Source organism: Vanessa tameamea, chromosome 29 (assembly GCF_037043105.1).
Source record: "Vanessa tameamea isolate UH-Manoa-2023 chromosome 29, ilVanTame1 primary haplotype, whole genome shotgun sequence".
NCBI classification, from domain to species: domain Eukaryota; kingdom Metazoa; phylum Arthropoda; class Insecta; order Lepidoptera; family Nymphalidae; genus Vanessa; species Vanessa tameamea.
The window spans coordinates 2,680,071-2,693,824 of record NC_087337.1 but is presented as its reverse complement, the minus strand read 5'-3'; the positions used below and the strand labels follow the sequence as shown (position 1 = coordinate 2,693,824).

The 13,754-nt window shown below is 37.7% G+C and overlaps 1 protein-coding gene across 2 annotated transcripts in view; it reads right to left on the bottom strand.

Annotated features, from left to right (window-relative positions):
* Positions 1-556: 556 nt before the first annotated feature.
* The window catches only part of LOC113395260 (glutamate receptor ionotropic, kainate 2), a 75,859-nt gene continuing 62,661 nt past the window's right edge, over positions 557-13,754 (bottom strand). Inside the window, exons 6-21 of one of the 2 annotated variants that reach the window (XM_026632827.2) lie at positions 13,290-13,453; positions 12,748-12,801; positions 11,561-11,722; positions 10,493-10,636; positions 9,164-9,376; positions 8,489-8,692; positions 7,641-7,745; positions 6,840-6,976; positions 6,265-6,388; positions 5,610-5,807; positions 4,286-4,486; positions 3,016-3,199; positions 2,615-2,742; positions 1,840-1,947; positions 1,459-1,579; positions 557-869 (exon numbers count right to left, since the gene is read on the bottom strand). In XM_026632827.2, coding sequence (XP_026488612.2) covers positions 1,532-1,579; positions 1,840-1,947; positions 2,615-2,742; positions 3,016-3,199; positions 4,286-4,486; positions 5,610-5,807; positions 6,265-6,388; positions 6,840-6,976; positions 7,641-7,745; positions 8,489-8,692; positions 9,164-9,376; positions 10,493-10,636; positions 11,561-11,722; positions 12,748-12,801; positions 13,290-13,453 — 2,174 coding nt within the window. In that variant the 3' untranslated portion in view covers positions 557-869; positions 1,459-1,531. Of the gene's footprint in view, positions 870-1,458; positions 1,607-1,839; positions 1,948-2,614; positions 2,743-3,015; positions 3,200-4,285; positions 4,487-5,609; positions 5,808-6,264; positions 6,389-6,839; positions 6,977-7,640; positions 7,746-8,488; positions 8,693-9,163; positions 9,377-10,492; positions 10,637-11,560; positions 11,723-12,747; positions 12,802-13,289; positions 13,454-13,754 lie in introns of those variants that run through there. The other variant, XM_064219867.1, reaches the window with a different exon arrangement.

Below are 13,754 nucleotides of genomic sequence, written 5' to 3'. Positions count from 1 at the left end.
ACCACCGATATTGAGATCAATTATAAACACAAATTAAGCACTCCAAGGAACATTGGTTTGAATTTAAAAACTTACGAATTTCGTCTAACATAAGAAGGCCAAATCGACTCTTCTGTAAGAGTTCAGAAGCTGAGAAGTACTTATAGAAGTACTTTCTTCATTCTTTAAGAACTTATCAATGACAATGTATTTGGGGATTATAGAAAACACATATGGCAACCCTCTAACGAATATAAAACAGAACTACTTCATTATTACACACTTCAATACAAAAGTTAAATCTGCCTGTTAAACGGTACGTGTCGTGAGACATTTAACATGCATATCGCAACACACTCGGTAACAAAATCCCCCGATATTAGTTATAAAAATATTAATAGCACATTTGACTCACAATATAAATTTTGCAATTGCACAAAAAAAAACACAAGTAAAAATAATGTGCGTGCGTTCGCACACAGGAGATGTGAAACTTAATAATTAAATTAAGTTTTTTGAGTTTGTCTTTTTACCGTGATACTTTTTCGTATTATCGAGTTTCAAATCACAGCGATTCTAAAGAAGTTTCACTTCAAGAAATCTACCCGTACAATGCATGTTCCCCGACAGTACGTTACGACATGCATGCAACGCAACACATCACAATCATATACATGTTTTGTTAAATGTTAAAAATAAATCGTTTTTATAATAGTTGTAATTTAAATAATGAACACCTTAATAGTCTCAGAGCTCAGTACAAGTGTAAATAATATCTATCGATACAAAATCTACTCTACGCTTATATTACGCTACGATCTGAACGTGTTTCTTCTCTCTGGGCTCTTTCAGCACGTACGAAGTTGTTCTTCTTATAGTGCCGACCGAATCTGTAACATTAAGAAGATTAAAATAATAATCTCTGTTTTCAAGGTTAATGGTACAGGGCATGGTTAGTTACTATAGAGTACCAATCTCTATGGGCGGTTGTAACAAGTTGATCAATCTCAAATCCGCATATAATATTGAATAGAAATTAATTTAAAACACACGTGAATTACATCGATACAAAAGTAAAGCACGATGTTTTCCTTTACCGTGCACGGGATGTATAATTACGTAAAATTCATATGTGTTCGGATTTGAACATCGGAAGTGTGACGTCAAAAGTATATGTGCCTGCGTAAACAATTATAGGTCGAAAATGATGAAAAACAAGAGTGTATGTTAGCTAGTTTAGTGTACGTGTGTGCGTTTTTGCATTTTTTCGTGTACGTCACATATTTAATGTGCATGTGTGTACATCATGACGAAGCGTACGATTGCATGTGTGCTGTGCACATACGCTCATGCCCGCGTTACAAAAGTAATAGATAAGTAGTGTCAGGAAAATCTGGCTCTATGTATGAGTGAATATGTTCGTATGCATATTTAGATATGTGTGCATAAAGAGTGCGTGGTGTGTGTGGCGGCACTCACGGGGCGCGTGCGCGGGGCGGCGCGGGGCGGGCGCGGGCGAGGCGGGCGCGGAGCCGCCCCGCCGCGCCGCGCGCTACGACCAGCGGAGCTCCTTCAGCTCCACCGTGCTCGACGCGTCCGTCTGCACACGAGACACTTTACAATGAGTCTGGGACGTGATTAACGGTCGAACTTATCGTCCGATAACCTTATGGGTTTCGGACGATTTAAAAAATATATTGTACAATAGACGTTGTTATCCCGATTTCTGCTTATGCATAATAATAAATCGTGTTCTTATCGTAAGTAATTTGTTTAAGAAATAAATGAAAAAAAAACGTTTTCCGGACTGATTTTTTTTACAAAAGATTTATATAATATGACCTATGACTTTTACAGTACCTCGTATCTGGATGGTGCTGGTGGCACATGCGTTCCCGGAGAACACCTGGAACATCCAGGTCTCAGAACTGTTCTCGATGAACCTCCCCTCATTGCTGTTCTTAATTCCTGAATAATGTCAATAAATAGGATTATCACTAACATGACTAAAAATGATACTAAACGGCTGTTCTCTACATTACATCATTACATTAACAGGTTGTAAATATCCCACTGCTGGGCTAAGGCCTCCTCTTCCTTTGAGGAGAAGGTCTTGGAGCAGATTCCACCATGCTGCTCCAATGCGAGTTGGTGGAATACACATGTGACAGAATTTCGTTGAAATTAGACACATGCAGGTTTCCTCAAGATGTTTTCCTTCACCGCCGAGCACGAGATGAATTATAAACACAAAGCGAAAATTAAATTTTAAGCACATGAAAATTCAGTGGTGCTTGCCTGGGTTTGAACCCGAAACCATCGGTTAAGATGCACGCGTTCTAACCACCGGGGCATCTCGGCTCATGTTGTTCTCTACACTAGTTCAATAATATAGGTCTCGATGTTCTGAATTCAAATCGGTAGCGGCATTATCTGCTGTTCCTCGAAAAGCACGATCAGCCGTTGGTCCAGCGTGTCGCATTTTCATCACAACAGATTATGATTGTATATATGATAGTTTGTACACACAAATTTATGCAATATAGTATATTTAAGCAGTTGGCTAGTTTCCTAAAGAATGATCAGCGTGGTTAAAGCTATTCAAGGTGACGTAATAGTTAAAGTCGTTACAGACCTGACCCATTTCACTGCAGAGCGACTGACGACCCTGTGAGGCGTTTTTCCTCGTATTCCAGCAGAACTCCAAGATCGCTACCACAATAGCCAGAACCAACCCACATAGTAACGTCACAAATACACCCCCTGCAATTATAATGAGGATTTAATCGTGTACAATGCAAGAGCTACACTAAGCGTTGTACCATTTTTGAAAACCGTTAATACATTTTACAAGCCTATTCAAAAAGTGGTTTCTAGCGAAAAAAACCAGCAAGTATCCTACCATTTCTTTCGAGAGATTGATGTCTTAAAAACGTCGAGAGATTCCATTACACAGATACATAGAGATCGAGCCGATACAAGCGTGTAAAAGTATTATAGTTTTAGCATGTGATCTAAAGTACAGTTAGCACTCACCAATATTTTGCACACCTAAAGGATTCGCTTTACTGTCCTTTCCGTCCCTGTTGCAGACATCCCCCGTGTTCTTCCACCACTTGTCGTAAAGTATCTGTATCACGCCCTTCTCTTGTAACTCTAATATTGCCAAGGAAATCTTATCGCGCCAAGGACTGCCCTTCCATGTTGCTATACCGTAACCCTAGATAAAATAACAAAATATGTTATGTGATATTTTGTCACTTTATGTTTATTGTGCTCCTACCGTCAGTACGAAGGGTAATATTTATCGTAATATGCATCGAACTTGAGTTGCTTAGGATAGCCGTTTATCATTTTTAATAACTAAAAGTTACGTTTTCTACTGTATTTATATAATATATATAATAATTTTTACATGTACTTATTACGTCTATTTAGTGTTAAGATAAGTTCTTAATGACTTAAAACAAATAAACCAAATAATTATAAAATAAGACTAACTAATTAAATAAATAAAACTAACTGATTTTAAAATCCGGCTCGAAGGACCAATATTGTATGATTTACGCATAGATATTTATTTAGACAATATGATTTTATCTTTTATATAATTGTCTCATTTTGTATCTTACATCGAATGCAAAGTGATTAAGATAAAATAAAGGTTAAATCAATGACCCCAAAGTGGTTTACATCATTCGTAGAAGGGGTCTATGTGAGCGAAAATAAAATTGGGTGTCCGTGAGATGTAAATTCGGTGGATAGTGGCCGTTGTTTAAGCGGGTCATGTCTTTAACTTTTCATAACCAAATCGATCAACAACTATACTATAGTACTTGTACGAAAATAAGTTTATTTACAAAACCTACTACAGGTTTGTATGTAGTAGTTTTTGTAAATAAACTTATTTTCGTCTATTTAATTTTATAATATGAATCGCCTCATATATATACCTGAGAACATTTTATAAGTTAGTAGAATATTCGCTATTTGTTCACGATAGAATTTTCAGAACGAAATTGGCTAAGCTGAGAGTCTACTGAAAACCGAAAACTTGACAAGCGATCTACGTGCAAAAATGTTTCGAGATTTCTACTTTTAATCAATTTCAAAAACGTTCAAATGCAACGTTTTTACGTTAAACGATTTAGACGCGTAATTGTTAAACATAAAAAAAAATCATATGTACTGAGTTTTATAGGGATGTATCGTTAAATAAAATTAACGATTTTATAAAATTTATGAAAAACTAATTTTATTTTACAAAACATTTCACTAACCATCACAATAATCGAAAAGTCATTACCTTGGAATCTAGAAGACCTCCAATCTGCGTCAAATTGCAGTCTCTCTGTACTCTATGGTCTAACATGGTTGACTCCATAAGGAACGCATAATTCCCCATTAGAACTCTTCTGACTCCCTCCTCATAGGAGGAAACGAGCGCTGGTGGGGTCGCAGTCGACATGTGCTGCCACATCTTCTGGTATATATCTATGTTTGAGTCCTGAAAGAAGAAATAAATTTACGGCGTTATAAGAATGGCATAGATGACCCATTAACGCTTCCAGATTTTTCTAGAACTAAAAGACGTACACATAAAAAAATCTCTAAGTCTCCAAGTAACAAATAATAAACAGAACAAAAAAGAAAAAAATATCGCGCTAAGAGATTAATTGCAGAGGAAGAGTAGTCATTAACTAAAAACGGATATGTTAATTACTTCAAAAGACTTTCGTAACTCCCTACTCAATAATAAGCTTTACAAAATAATAATCTTTTCTAGCAGTATTTCTAATTTCTAGAAGTAAATTCCCCTGAAAGATACTCAGGCTACGTACGAGTAAGTAAAATGAACAGATGATAAACTGTACTATGGTTACAATCATCGCTCTATACCTTGTACAAGATAGCTTGATCTTTTTGACAGATGTAAATTTTTCTGATCGACATAACTCTGCAATGACGAACATATTATTTTCTTAATTTAGTGATTTTAAAAATATTAAAAAAATGCATATAACACAAAAGCCCCTAAAGATTCAAGCGTTATCAGAAAATTTTAAGACTTTTTATTGCTTCAATGTAAAATTTAAATATGAACACTGAAGATAATATACGCTTGTACAATGTTACATCGGTCGGACGGATGGCACACAAGTAACAGGCAGTAACTGTTACAAATATCGAATACAAAAATCATTATTAAAGATCATTGTTAAGTTATTGTTACAAACGGGGGTCTTTTGGTTGGGGTCTCTTTGGCTAGTGGTTGGGGCTCATTAGCTGATATAACTCTTTTTAAAAAAGTAATTGAATTCTAATTTGAATTACCCTATAATTTATGTCTACTGCAATGAAGAATTTCACACATAATACACCCATACCATCTGGTCACCGTTACAAGTATTTTAAAACGTTTTTTTTTTCGACTATTCGATATTTTCTGTTTCCCATCACTAGCCCGTCTGTCAAAAAGATCAAGCTAACTTGTATAGGGTATAATAGTAATCATCATCATCATGACCAAGTTACGATATATCATGATTCTTTTCTCCATAAACACCGACATAATTAGTGATATTTTCATTGTTATCACGTCACTAACGTTTACTGCATCTGATACTCACCCTAAAGAAGGTCATAGTAGACCCGCCGTTGAGGGTGCCGTATTGCACGCTGGTCTGCGCCGCGAGGTCCGCCGCGCTCTGTATGGGCAGCACGGTGCGTTCCACCGTGAGGAAAGCCGCCAGGTTCGCCGTGTACGACGACAGGATGATCAGCGTAAAGAACCACCATATTCCTCCTACTATACGCGTGGAGGTCGCCTATATAAAGAAAGCAGTTATGATATTCGGATTTTGACTAAACTGAATAAAAAATTCCAGTGATGAATATAAAAGCATCTTAATTCGTTAGTCTCATTAAATTATTGAAATGATTATAATGGTAGACACATTAACGGACTTTAAACGTGCAATTATAATAAAATTGTTTCAAAACTTGCCCTAATAAAATTTTATTGGGAAAAATGTTGAATAAATAATCACACTAATTTTGAAGAAAACGTCCAACTCGACAAAAACGGCTTATATCAAGCTGACACCATTTAAGCTGAAAACTTTTCATTCTTTACAAATTCTCTAAAAGTCCGGCAAAAACTTCCAGGAAACCGTAGAAGTTCTGAACATCAGCATTGTTAATCACGCTCTGTTCTTTTGTTCCTGAGACTAAAGAATACATTTGTCCAGCTGTTTGATGGTTACTATAAATTTCATCTTATACCTTTGGATTTAATCCAGATCCTTGCCTCAAGAAGGTCCCAGTTATGAACCAGAAGGAATTACAGACGCTGAACTGGTTCGTGAGGAGTTTCGTTTCATGGCCACAGACGTGTGTGCTCGACGACCTTGAATATACATTGAGAACATTGCAGAAGAATAAACATGATTTATAGAAGTAATTGTCGAGAAATTGATTTATAACTTTAAAGCTAGAATAAAGTCGTACTTGTGTTTTATAGAACACTAGTCAAAACCCGGTAAGCGCTTTAAATCCACTTTATTTAGTGGCCAGCTTATATAAGACACAGTTCGTTAGGTCCTGATTACTAACCCTATATGGGGCTATTAATAAAAATATTTGGTTAAACTTGATCCTTCACCTAAAATCATCCTGGTCGTGTTTAATTTCCCCCTCATAGAATAATGAAATAGAAATTGCATGTATGTAAATTATTTTACACTGAAATTAATGATGTAGGTATTTCCCCAAAACCCTACTAACTTTGGTACTAAAACTACTTTAGAAATGTTTGTTTCAATTTGTATTTCGAAATTGTCAGAGTAATAAGAACTTACCATTCATATGGAGAAAATCTCGCCATCACAAACAGTGTAAACGACACAAGGATGTAAGCAGCAAGCACGTACAACCATATCTCTATCGCCAGCGGGTTCAGGAAGCTGAACAGCCTCGTGGGTTGAGATGATGGCACCTAAAATATTTATTTCATATTTATAAGCTAAGAAAACATGTATCGGATGAAAATTTGCCACATGTATCCAACAATCCTTATGAAATAAACTGCAAACCTTTTCATCAAAAAGGAAATGAGGTTTTTGGGCAGTAGTGGCATATTAACAGACTGTTACTTGTCGACATTTGCCACAGAACAAGGTCGTGAAATGTCAAAAAGTTGATCACTTTTTGATTGTAATATTTATAACTATTAAAGGAGATACGCATCAAAGTATGGTAATGGGGTATATAAGTCGGTTTATATTTCACGAGTATGCCACGTCGTGATGAACCAACGTACCCTAACAGACCACTGCCCCAAAATCGTGAAGTAAAAATTAAACTTATATTGGATGGGTTTCTTTAAGTTTTTGTTTTAAAATAGGTAGACAAACTGGCGCTGGTGAGTGGTCATCCCCTCTGAAGATTGGCACTATAAGAAATCAAACATCCATTGATCCGTCAATGCGTTACCACTATTGGGAGCTAAGATGTCATATCCCTTGTGTCTGTAGTTACGCTAGCACTCATCCTTCATGCCGAACACAATACCAAGTATTGGTGTTTGGTGGCGAAATACGTTATCAGTGGGTGGTATCCATACGGACTCGCAAAAAGCTCTAAAAAAATATTTTACTTACCTTAAATAAAATTCCGATACCCAAATTCATAAAAGGCTTGGTGAAGTCTATGACTGCTTCCCGCGCATAGTTTATGGTCATAGACGCGACTGCTATATCTGCGTTCTATAAATTGCATCAATTCAATCAATCAATTCATAATCTGCATCAATGTTTAAGATGTATTTGAAATCAAAATTTTAACCAAGAATTCAAACTATTTAGAAAAACTTAAATTTAAACCTATAGTTTAGTTCGTTGACTTCATAACATAAGTGTAAGTTTATATACTGGAAAGGATCATTCAATTGTTTTGGACAAAAATATATTAAAAAAAAATATTACAATAAAAAGAAAGTAGGAGTACTGGTTTTTTTTATACAGATTCTATTCTATTCGAATCGGTTCCGCATAAATCTAATTGGGGTTATTAAACGGTCTCGCTGAATATTGTCCTATTCTTGTGAAATCTTTGTTCTTAGTGCTGCCATTGTTGTGGGCACAGGATTTGTCGCATATACAGCTTTTCTTAAACTGTCCCAAGCATGCTCAATGGGATTAAGATCCGGGCTGCGTACAGCGTGGGGTTGGGCATTATCTTGCATTACAGTAAATTTTTCGCCTATTAATATCATGTAAGGCACCACGTATGTAGCCACCATTGGGGCAGTGTGATAGAATAAGCCCAAAAACTTCTCCTTAAAGGAAGAAATTACATTTACCCAGCAGCGGCACATTTAAATTTACTATTACTTTAACGATATAGTATTAAAACAAAATAAATTAAGACGTTTTAATTTAAACAACCTATTGGCTATTCATATAAGCAAAGCTATCAATAGTCCAACTATCAATAAGGCTATACTTACTCTTTCCATCAACTCCTTGACTATTCCATTCCACTGCCCGGTCTCAGGGTCCCAAGCTCCGTACATGTTATCGGGGACGAGTCTCAACCGGTATTGGAAACCAGCTCTGGCGGCTACACGCGCTAGGAGATCTATGCAGAATCCCTCAAACCTGGCGTTCCCCTGGAGGTTCCAGCCTTCTTTAACCATGACGTAGGGTTTCTCCTATAGAAATAAACGTTGCTTATTTTTCAAGTTTAATGGTAAACTGCGCTCAGGAAGTGGGGGTCAAGACGAACCTGAACTATAACCTACAATCAATAGATTTATATTATATAGTCCATAAATAGGTTATACAGGCCATTTGGCAGTTATAAAATTAACTACCTAGTAGTTAGAAAATAAACACGGATATGGGAGGAACCGCCAAAAAACTCAACTTTTTGTAACAAAAAATAATGCTATTTCATATTTTTTCCGGCCTCGGGAAGTGGTATGCCAAATGGGCCACCTGATGGTAAGTGGCCCATATATATTGGCGAATTGGAAATTTTAACTATTTCTTACATAACCAGTGCTACACAAACCTTGGGAACTAACTAACTTGTGGCTTGCACAAAGGCTAACCACTGATAGATTTATCTTAAATATTTCCCTTCCCATATAAAAATCCGTAAATCCGTTCTCGGTACTTACTTCGACGGTCACGACTGTGAGAGTGACGTTGGGCGGCGGGTCGCGCCTGTAGGCGGCGGGGTCTGTGATCTCGAGGCCACGAGTGGGCGCCCACGCTCCCGCCTGCACCGCGCGACCTCCCTCCCCACCAGACAGACGCATCAGCTGCAGTTGAAAGCTAGTCCGGATACCGTCCGTGAAAGCGATGGGGCCTGTGAGGCCGTGTGCTTGGACCTGCAATATAAAATTATCGCTATAGAATTTCAGCAAAGAAAAAAAGTAAATAAAAGAAAAATATATTCAGGACACGGCACAATTGAGAAAACGTAAAAACACACAAAGAGGAAAAAGTTGACAAAGTATACAACACTTAATCTGAAAGACAACACAACAATAAAGAGAAGAAAAAAAGGAGACTTGAGAAGCAATGACTGCAATGGTGTCCTGAGTAGGTGTACCATCCAGGTTCCAAATCGGGTTCCAAATCCCGACGCTGATTTTGAATGGTATAAAACAAAAAAAAATAAAATATAATAGCCGAGAGTGGCTGTGAACTGTGCTCAAATATGCCATTCTCACCAAATATTGCCATTCTCATGTACTGAATCTGTTTATCTGCGGCGATTACAATGCTAGCACAAAAAATATTATACACCTATGTCCTAAAGCCTAACTCATATTAAAAAAGTAAGTTTGTTTGTAACGCTTTTGCGTCTTAACTACTCAACCGATCGCCATGACACAGAAGAGAAAATAGTACCTAACGGAGCCGGACCGTACTTAGGGGCCCACCTAAGCCATATCTGAACGTATTCTATAATTATTCTAATGACTTTAATGACTCGCAGGGCTGCAAACCATACGATCTGTTTAATTTAATAAAGTTATGGATTCTTTCGCGTTATCGTCTATTTTTGACTTTGACTTGACTTAGCTGGCGCCCCCTTGAATCCACGGGGCCCTGAGCTGAAACTCAAAAAGCCATATGGTAGATCCGGCCCTGGTACCTAACAACTGTGAGGGCACAAACATGTGAAATCGCGAGCGGAAACTAGTTCTGAAAAACTCGGATACTTTTCTCTTAAAATTATATAATTGCAGATCATATGCTATTGCTGAGAGTCCTTCCTTGAACTTCAAGCTTACTTCACACCAAATTTCCTAAAATCCGGTTCATCAGTTTGGCATACAGAAAAAGTTAGTTTTACATTTATAAAATGAGTATAAAATAGATCTCTAAATATCTCCGGCTACCTGACCGGCCCGGCTGGCCCTTATTTTGTAATATTTCGAAAATGGAGACATCGCTCTTCTTGAAAGATTTACAAACACTGTCGTTTTACAACTTACTTTATTAATATTCTCCAACAATGTCTTGCCGTGGGATATGTGCGTTTCAGTCTCGCAGGAGACATTGGTCGCGTGCACCTCCTTGGTGGAGGCGAGCGCGAGCGCCAGCACCTGCAGCGCGTCGTACAGCAGCGCCGGCTCCGTCTGGAACGGACACGGCGCGCCTACAGCATCACTGTCCGGGTAGACAGACGGGCAAATGGGCTACCACTGGCGCTGTTAGAAATACTCACTATTCCTTACATCGCCAATGCGGTACCAACCTTTGGAGCTGGTATGTCCGTTGTGCCTGTAGTTACAATAGTATTGCTGTTTGGAGGTAGAATATCTAGTGAGTGGGTAGAATCAGTAACCAACCCAGTTTTGCACAGAGCTCTACCATCAAGTAAGCCCGGGACTACTACAAATACAGCCAATATAATAAACATTACTGTAGAAAAAAAAATTGCCGCCCTTCAAATGTTACATTAGCAGCCTGTAAATTTCCCACTGCTGGGCTAAAGGCCTCCTCTCCCTTTGAGGAGAAGGTTTGGAGCATATTTCACCACGCCGCTCCAATGCGAGTTAGTGGAATACACACGTGGCAAAATATAAATTAGACACATGCAGGTTTCCTCACGATGTTTTCCTTCACCGCCGAGCATGAGAAGAATTATACACTAATTAAGCACATGAAAATTCAGTGGTGCCTGCCTGAGTTTGAACCCGAAATCATAGGTTAAGATGCACGCTTTCTAACCACTAGGCCATCTCGGCTCTTCAGTTGTGAAATATCGAAATTACGGAGTTCAGACGCAGGACCAACTTCAAGACCTCTTCGAGGCACGGGTTAGGTAATACTGTCAAGTGGTAACTACTTATACTGAATAACTTTTCTGATGGCTCGATTAAGAGACCAATAATAATATCAATAACTGTACATGTGCCTGTACATGTCCCACAGTTGGGCAAAGACCTACTATCCCTTTTAAGAAGAAGGTTTGGCGCTTATTCTACCCCATTTTGTGAGACACTTGTGGCAGAAGTTTATTGAGATTAGACACATGCAGGTTTCCTAACTAGTCTTACCTTAATATTTCCGCCACTTAGTATAGAAGCGCCGATCGGATGAAACTTTTCCATGACTTGTAAAGCGTCTTTCACTTTATCGGAATCGCGATCCACCAGCCTCCAGCCGCTCATGTTAACCCGGTTGTAAAGAAAGTCCTCCAGGTCGAAGAGTTCCATGTCCTGGAAGAAATATTAACGAAGCATTATTTATTTAATGTTACAGTTATGTGATACGTCCTTTTTTTACTTAGACGCACATTACCGTACTAACATAACATGGAGTACATGCCCAAGGCCCCCATTGTCAGAGGCTTATACCACAATTTTTTTTGTAACGTTAATGGCGGAGCGAATGGCGCCCCTTATTGAAACGATTTCCGTATATTATACAATTTTTAAATGGTACATTTAGATCGTTAAAAATTATAATAATGCACATTACATTATAATATACCTGACAAGGCGTTATTTTGTTATTATAGATATTTCTAGAATACTAGAACAAGCCAACGGCTTTATAAGTTTTATAAACTTTATAAAACTTCACAGCACATAAATCTTCACCCCCTATTTTACCCCCATACAAACATTGATTAATACCCGATACAAATTTCTTCAAACAATCAAAGTCAAACTATCTCCGTGATAAATTTCATCAAAATCAGCGGTTAAGTTTAAGGATATATTATATACATATATAATTGTATTTAACTTACATGACTTTGTATTTTTAAGTGTTGAAAAAGAGTAACTACTCGCATGTTCTTCTCGGTAGAATCTACATTCCGAACCGGTGGTAGCTTCACTTAATATAGTTTGTTAAATGACGATTCAAAAGTGCTTGTAGAAGCCTACTTGTATAAAGTATATTTTGATTTTGATCGTGAAGAGGTAACAAACAGAGTTATTTTCGTATTTATAATATCAGTATAGACATTTATACTTTGACGACCTCCGTGGTCGAGTAGTGTGTACACCGGTTTTCATGGGTACGCCACTCCGAGGTCCCGGGTTCGATTCCCGGCTGAGTCGATGTAGAAAAAGTTCATTAGTTTTCTATGTTGTCTTGGGTCTGGGTGTTTGTGGTACCGTCGTTACTTCTGATTTCCATAACACAAGTGCTTTAGCTACTTAAATTAGGATCAGAGTAATGTATGTGATGTTGTCCAATATTTATTTATATTTATTATTATTTATATACTTACAAAAGAAGTAAAAATATAATGGTAGTTCTCGTTGTTCATTTGCAACTGTAAGATCTGAAAACGAAGTTTAAATATCAGAAATATTTACATATTTACAGTAGAAATTTGTCCGTATAAAATAGTCAAATCCTATAAAATTTAATATGACGTCATAAAATGCCATTTGCAATTTATAAACATAGATACATTTAACATTGAATTGATAAGATATAATTGGTCGAGATCTTAAATAGTATATGAATCTATTTAAGTGGTCGAACGGCTTTCTCTCATCAGATATTCTACCGTTGTGTTCCGGTTTGAAGGGTGAGTGAGCCAGTGTAACAGGCCCAGAGAACATAACATCTTAGTTTCCATGGCATTGGCGATGTAAGGAATGATTCTTGCCCCAATGTCTATAGACATTGTCTTACCATCGGGTGGTTCATTTGTCCGTCCGTCTATGATTAATAAAAGATATTCAAGTCCTTGAAATGTTACGTTCTAAATATTCGTAAAATTGTGATCGGGAGTTTGGAAGGAAGATTAAAGTATGTACTCACAGCTCTGGACAGCTGCTTGAGGTGCTTCGGATCTGTGTCGACAATGACGTGCTTAATGTTTTGAGCTTTGAGCTGAGCGAGCGCCCGCCTGTAGTCCCGCGTGTCGACCCGTACCGCGTACATGTCGCGACCGTCCCGAGCCAGTCGCACGATGTTTAATTCACCTAACGCATTCATACAAAATAATTATAAAACTGTATTCTTTTAACAGAGCCGGAATGTCTCACAGGCTAAGCCCGTTTCTGATTCTGAAGAGGTTTAAAGCTCAATGTGGGTTGGTACTCGTAACAGATTATCGTTCGACGTAATATGCAGGTTTCCTAACGATGTTTTCTTTAGCTGCAGATGAATTATTAACATAAAGTACAAACAAATTCGGTAGTTCTTGTCCGAGTTTGAACCCAAAATCTTTGGTTAAGATTCATGTTTTGGTAGCAATAAGTCATCTCCCATCAAGTAAAAACA